The sequence below is a fragment of the Eutrigla gurnardus genome (genome assembly GCF_963514095.1).
Source record: "Eutrigla gurnardus genome assembly, chromosome: 3".
Lineage (NCBI taxonomy): Eukaryota > Metazoa > Chordata > Actinopteri > Perciformes > Triglidae > Eutrigla > Eutrigla gurnardus.
The window spans coordinates 16,735,807-16,742,748 of record NC_139917.1 but is presented as its reverse complement, the minus strand read 5'-3'; the positions used below and the strand labels follow the sequence as shown (position 1 = coordinate 16,742,748).

At 44.4% G+C, this 6,942-nt stretch overlaps 1 protein-coding gene across 2 annotated transcripts in view; it reads left to right on the top strand.

Moving 5' to 3' along the window:
* The first annotated feature begins 1,796 nt into the window (after positions 1-1,796).
* mxi1 (max interactor 1, dimerization protein) overlaps positions 1,797-6,942 on the top strand; it is a 28,542-nt gene continuing 23,396 nt past the window's right edge. The window contains exons 1-2 of one of the 2 annotated variants that reach the window (XM_084005256.1): positions 1,797-2,164; positions 4,588-4,690. In XM_084005256.1, the coding sequence (XP_083861382.1) occupies positions 1,936-2,164; positions 4,588-4,690 (332 nt within the window). In that variant the 5' untranslated portion in view covers positions 1,797-1,935. Of the gene's footprint in view, positions 2,165-3,891; positions 4,418-4,587; positions 4,691-6,942 lie in introns of those variants that run through there. The other variant, XM_084005257.1, reaches the window with a different exon arrangement.

Genomic DNA, 6,942 nt, shown 5'->3' with positions numbered 1-6,942 from the left:
GTCACTCCTCCGGATGCCTGAGTTGGTTCTACCGTGGCTTTATGACTAGGGTTGTTTTGACATAGCTGTTGCCTTTAAATTCCCCTAATTGGAAAGCAAGCGTGAAGATGAATTGTCTGACCTGTGAGTGTAGGAGGAGGCTACAAACAATGTGTCCTTAGGACATAAGCAATACCTCTGAAGTCTTCACCTCCATACTGTGAGCAGCGTAATGAGACACAATACACCCTCCTGCTTTTCAGCATTCCTCTCTTCTCCCTCCCTGCAGCATGTGACCTGACTGGCCCAAGGGTGGCATGGGACCTGTTGGGCTTGTGACCCCGTGTGATCCTAATTGAAAAGAAGATATCATGATCACACCTTAACAACTCATCATACTATGCTTTTTAACCTCTGCCGTTGCAATATGGGTCTCATTTAGGGAAGTTTGCAATGCTATGCACTACAGGGGGAAAACGCAACCTAAAAAGCAAGATGCGCCCGGTAAGCTGAAATGGGGAAGCTGGCCTAAAATCCAAAAGAGGATGTGGCCGAGCATGTTTTCAATATCCTCTTGTGTCGTCAATGTACTGGCGGCGGCACCTCCAAACTCTAAATGGGAATGCTCTCCAATGGGTTTCCTTCCTCTACAGCTACCCCTCACTGAGGGTGGAGAGGTGGGGCAGGGACCTTCAGAGATTCCCTTGTGCGTTGGACTTGAAAGTTTCTGTCTCTGTGAACTTTACATCAAACAGTCCTGGGCTACTGCTGGCTCTTTGAAGTGGCAGAGGGGGGGGGATCTGAGCTGAATACAGGCCTCTGCCTCGACATGTTCCGGTTCAAAACGGACTCTGCAGCGGTGTAAAAACAGCTCGTCTAAAGGTCTACTGAGAATGGCACAAGATCAAGGCTGAGGACTTATCTCTCAGTTCCCATTCCTGTCACATAATGGAGTATCTATAGACTAACTAGTGGTATCCTACACATGGTTATTGTAGTTCCTCTCTCACCCCTTTTCAAGATTAGTGTTTTTACTTAAGAGCCATGCTGGGTTTGATGCTTTTTCTACCTGCTACTGCTGCTACAATACTAGCAGATTACTAGGCCCACTCTTGCTACTAATATATCAGTATAAATGCCAACCCTTAAGTTATGTTTTAGTGTAATATCATACTCCATTATCTTTGAAATGGGAACTCGGCAGAGCTATTTCCAGTAAATGCACAATCAAGTCATACTGGCCCTGTCTTTTATTGTTATTTTACTTTCTATTACCGTTTCACCGCGTTTAGTGAGGAGGACTCGTGGTGACCCATATATGCTACACCCTAAAGTACCATATCAATAAAATGTCCAACAAGATACATAATTTACATTTGAATGCAACTTTTGATCATTTTAGATCAGTTGCTTATTTCAAGTAAAACATCAATAGGCTACAGTGACAATAATAGTTATTTGTCTACTACAAATACTGTTGAAGCTGCTATATTAGCATTCATTATTCTGTCTGTTACTTCTGCTACCATCACCAGGCTGCATTGTCCTAACTTATAATTAGAAAGATCTCACTCCGTTATTATGTGTATAATAACATACTACATTATAATGTCACGTTGACATGTGAATGTGCCCATGTGTTTGTTTTCTTTTATACTGTATCAGCTGTAACAGAACTGTGTGAGAGGACGGGCACAGGGACCATGCGGACTCCTCCGACGGAGGGGGGCCGGGCTCTGGTTTTTCCCATGCACCACCATCTACTGACATTGGCCACTGCTCCACATTAAACAACCCGCATTCATAAAAAAAGAAAAAAGAAAAGAGGAACCATCTGACAAGAGCAGCGTCCGCTGGTAGCTGCATCACTGTTCATTGCGCTCGGCACGTCGGCACAAACAGAAGCCACGCAAACGAAAGAGGCGAAACAAAAACAACAACAAAAACAACAAAAAAATGGCCAAAAGTGAGATGCAAAGAGGAAGTTTGAAGAGCGAGGAGTTCTTCTTCGACTCCGACGCGTCTCTCTTGGATCAGCAAGATTTCGAGATGTCTAGTTGCCCCTTCAATGACGTCTTCAACTCCAAAGAATCCCAGATGGAGCAGATCAACACTTTTCTGAAAAACGTACAAGTTTTGCTGGAAGCTGCTAGGTTTCTCGAGAGCGCCGAGAGGAAGGACGGAAGTGAGTTTTTTGTTTTTTTTATGTGCTGTTTTTTTTATCCTTGTCGTTTGCCCCTGAATTTTGGGAAAACAAGACTTCGTTGTCAATAGAGTCAGACAACAAAGGGCTGAGTTCATTCAACTATAAGCACCACTGCTTGCTACGAGCACAGCCTGCAGACATAATGAGTGATGTGACCATTTATTATAGGAGCGCATAAACATGCTTTCGTTGTTTTCCGGACTATTTGTATCTGCATTGTCCGCATGTTGGGCTCTGCACATCGCTTTGCGTCTGCACAACACTCTCCCCCAGGAATCTGTTATTTCTTCCCCCCCTGCAGCATAGATAAAGCAATATGACATAACGAGTGGGTGCGTGGGTGTGCGTGTTGGCTACCGCTCCGATATGATAAATCTGTCCACATTGCAGCGCCCTCCAACTCAGTTTGGGATGATGTCATGGTGCCCCCGCAGACTCGATCGAAAAAACCTCCACAACTTTATAGATAACGCGAAGGATCCTACTGAATGGTGAATCGGACATATACGAAGAAACAGAAATATGTCGCCAGGCTGTTTTTAATGTTCTCGTTTATAACTTCTAGCCTATTATAATTAGCCAACTCGATTAAAGGGTTGGTTGCAAGTGGCTTCTCAAATTGCAAATACATCCCGGCCTCCGTATGATAATTTAATGACAGGTCATTTGTAAGAAATGCAATATTAAAAACGACTTTTAAAAAAACATGAATTATTGATGACGTCCTGGTTTCATTTTTAACAAGTCACGTTTTAAAGACATTGGGGAATTCAGCTGTTTCTTCATCGCTTTCCTAGTGGGTATATTCGTGCAGGGCTGTTGTGCAGAAAACACCTTTAATATAACATATTATAGTGTAATGTGCGAATGTTGGAGCAGCAGATCTCAGCCCTTCTCTCGATTGTTTGCTTCCTGCTATTTGTGGGCGTGTCCCGGCGGTTTCCACATGGCGCAAAGCTCCCCTGCGATTGGTCACGTACGAGCTCAACCCTCGACGCCTGTCAAATCCGTCCGCCAATCAGATGTCCGCTCGCTAGCGACGTCATGTGTTGCTGGGCCTGGCTTCAGCCGGCAAGTACACCCCCATGGTCCCGGTGAATCATGGGATTTGTAGGGCTTTTTTTTTTTTTTTTGCAGCGAGAAGAGATTGGGCGAAAGTGAATGAGAGGAATAAATGACACATTCGTGTTTAGTCACCAGTGAATGATGGCATCAATTAGTTAATTCGGTTATTCCGTTTTGCAAAAAAGAAATGCCTATGGACGGTTGTCACAGCCTTACAATACTAATGGCAGGCCTGTGGTCTAGAGTAATGGTGAATATGTCATTATATTTTCAGTCAGCACTTATTTTTCTTCATTGTCATAGCATAAATAACCTTGATTCAATTTCGCAAGAATAGCCTCACCGTATTAACTTTAAATCATGTATTGACCTGTGGAGTGAAGCCCCTGTTCCACAGATGCGTTTACTCATTAAACTGACCCGCCACGGTTAAAGTTAAATCATCACACGATAACAGACGTTATCTTACGATGTAACACGCAGTAAATTGTGGAAAATAATGAAAATGTAAGCGAGTTTGACAGTATTTCATGAACGCACCGAAATACTCTGTTTCCCAGAATGCATCGCGTCCGACCGGCCTCTCCTCCGCCAGGTCCCCCGCCTCTCAGCTGTGCAGCGAGGTAAACAAACAGAAGGAAACGAGCAGCAGCGGGCACTCTGCTGGCTCTGCGCTCCCTCGGGGACATTTTATATCGTTTATATCCGTTTTTGTAAAAATAAATCAATTATAGTAATAATATCGCGTTTCCTAGAAACTTTTAATACTTTGATACACCGGTTTTTGACATTTTCTAACAACGGAACCTGGCAAGGATTGGCTGTAGCTTGCCAGCTTGGAAACCCTGGATATATTTCTCCCCCACGTCTCCTTTCGACAATCGGCTGCAGATGAGCCCGAGAAGACACAGAACAAGATAATAACACGACGTTGTTGGGTTTTTTATAAAGTATTGCTCAGTGTTGTAAAAACCGACGCGCTGTCTTCCCCGTGTTTAAAAGCGAGCCGTCGTCGCTGCTGCTGTTTGCGAAGCTAACGTGACGTTAACCCGAAGAGAGCGTTAACGGCGCTAACGAGCAGCCTCGGGAAGAGAATGACGGCAGTTCAACTGATAAACATCCAACGGTTACTGGAAGCTGCGGAGTATCTAGAAAGGAAAGAAAGAGGTGAATAAACGTTGTGTGTGAAGCCGACAAAGGTGCCATGTGTTGACCTTCTTTTCAACTCGCCAAATGCATCTGTATGTTCACGTCGACCCGGAGGAACGTAGATAAAGTGGCCAAACGCGTCCGCCACTCACTGTTTAACCCTCACGTCTGTCTCCCTCTCTCTACAGAGTGCGAACACGGATATGCTTCGACGTTTCCTTCGAGTCCGAACACAAACTACCAGAGGCAAAGGAAATTCCGAAATAAGAAGTTCAGCAGCAACCACAACAGGTAAGAAGGCTGCTCTCTGTCACGCCTGCTTCACCGTGGGCAGCAAACATTAGCTTTTTTACCGTTGGTTGTCAAGCGAGCTGTCACTACGGGGCGAACACAGTTGCTGGCAGCGTTTACACGGTGCGGAAAAGACTTGTTTAAAACATAAAGAAAAGTTTGCATGTCTCTTTCTCGAACTTGTAGAAAGCTATATCATGCATAGCTGCACATATGGCAGTTCACAGCGCTGGCTTGGGGGAGGGGGAGGGGAAGGGAGGGAAGCACGGCTCTGCGAGCTTTTCATCAGCTGATTGTCAAACGGACTGCAGTGGCTGAGGTTAGGGAGCGTGGTGAAAGTGACATGCTTGAAAACGAAAAAAGTATTTATTTTTTTGTGCGTCCCTCCCATCCCTGGTTAAATAAACCAACAGGCTTTTTTAAAAATGCTAGTATAAATACTAGCTAATTTCTCCTGTGCCAAATGTATTCTATGCTGTGGAAGAGAGAGAGAGATAGTTTTGCCTTTTGACCTAAAGGAAGAACCTGCTTTTCGTGACCTGTGTTGTTTGCAGACTACTAAGTGAGGTTTTTTCAGAACTAATTATGTTTAGGGTAATCCGTAACACCTTTACATACAACTGCAACCATTCATATGTTTGCCCTTTTTTGTATGCATCATCAAGCAAACAAAACATCAGGTCCATTCTACTGTTTAGACGTAACACTGCCTGATAATCACATCATCAGCTGCTTTTGCCCTTGTGTAGCGCAACGCTGTCACTGATGAATGAAACTTGTATTTGGTAGTAGGAGAAGCAGGCGAGAACCTCCCAAGTTTAGACCCATCTGTATTGTGTATTTTTCTTGCTAGGCTGCTTACATTAATCTGTCCGTTGACAGTCATACATCAAACGCAGGCTCCACTCTCTCTCTATCCCAGAGCCTTTTAATATTAATGTAAGAGCGTGCCACAAACAGGAACTGCGCATTACTCATCATGAGCGCAGAACACTGCCTACTAGTTCTGCATAGCAACAGTCACGATCAGATATAGGTCTGCGGCCATATTCAGAAAGCTTGCTCCTAATGGGGAAATTCTTCATGAGTGCACAGAGTAATGATGTTTTGGAACAATGTCGTCTCCGATTTGAAAAGAAATCCTCCGAAAAAACTAAAAGCTTTATTGCAAAGCATCTCAGCCTCAACGTTAAACCACACTTTAGGAGGAGGGTGCACTTTCGGAAAGGTTTTCATGAGCATCCAAGAAAATGGCACGCAGGAATGATGTTTGTCTTGCTCTCTGCAGACAAACATCTCACCCAGTGAAGTAACACCATTTAGTGTTTAACACCATTCCCCCGCCTTGTGTTGTGATGCGGTTTATTTCATTCCCCCACTGGAATTGCACACCTTGCAAACCACCAAAACTGCATTATTTGTGTATCGCCACTGCTGTACGGGTCACCCGTGGGACACATGACTGCGTCATTACCGGTCCACTTTATCCCGCAGTCCTATTTATGGCTTGCCGACATAGGAAGAGGAGAAAACGTGCTAATTAGTGAAAGTTGTGAACCATTTTCACCACCTCTCAAATTCTGTTTTGCAATGTCTGCAGAAGCCAGAGAGGTTTGAACAAAACGCCCACGACTGGCATCTCCATCATCTTCTATGTGTGTGTTCTGAATGACAAAAAGGGAAGATGGACCAATGATGGCGTCTAAATGACATCATACTGTAGCCATATATAAATCATAGTCATAAAAATGTTGTATTCACTTTGAGGACATGCCAAATTGATTGTTAAACGGACTTCTTTGAAATATGATAGTGTAACGATCAGAATAACTGTCGCAGTACATTATCCTTAAACTCCAGTTTGCTGTCCGGTACCAGCCTGCTCCAGCTACACGTTAGCTATATCTTCTCAGTAGCGTGTTGAGGCTTAATGCGATGGGCTTATCTGACTCTGTCCTCTCTTGCCTACCGTTTATAGCAGGGTTGCTTTATCTCTCTGACCCACTCTGTGTGTGTGTCTACATGCGCGCGCACACGTCCACTTGTGCGTGCATGCCTACAGAAGGGAGTATGCTGCAGTTGTGTGTGGCCTTGGGCCGGTTTATAATCTGTATTGCATTGTTGGTGAGCTCCAGACACAGAGATATCTGATGCAGGCGACAGGGAAGGCGTTTTTTGATGATAAAGGCGATGGGAAAGCGAGCTGACTTAGATTGATCTCTGTGAATGAGAGGCCATACTTAGATGTAGTG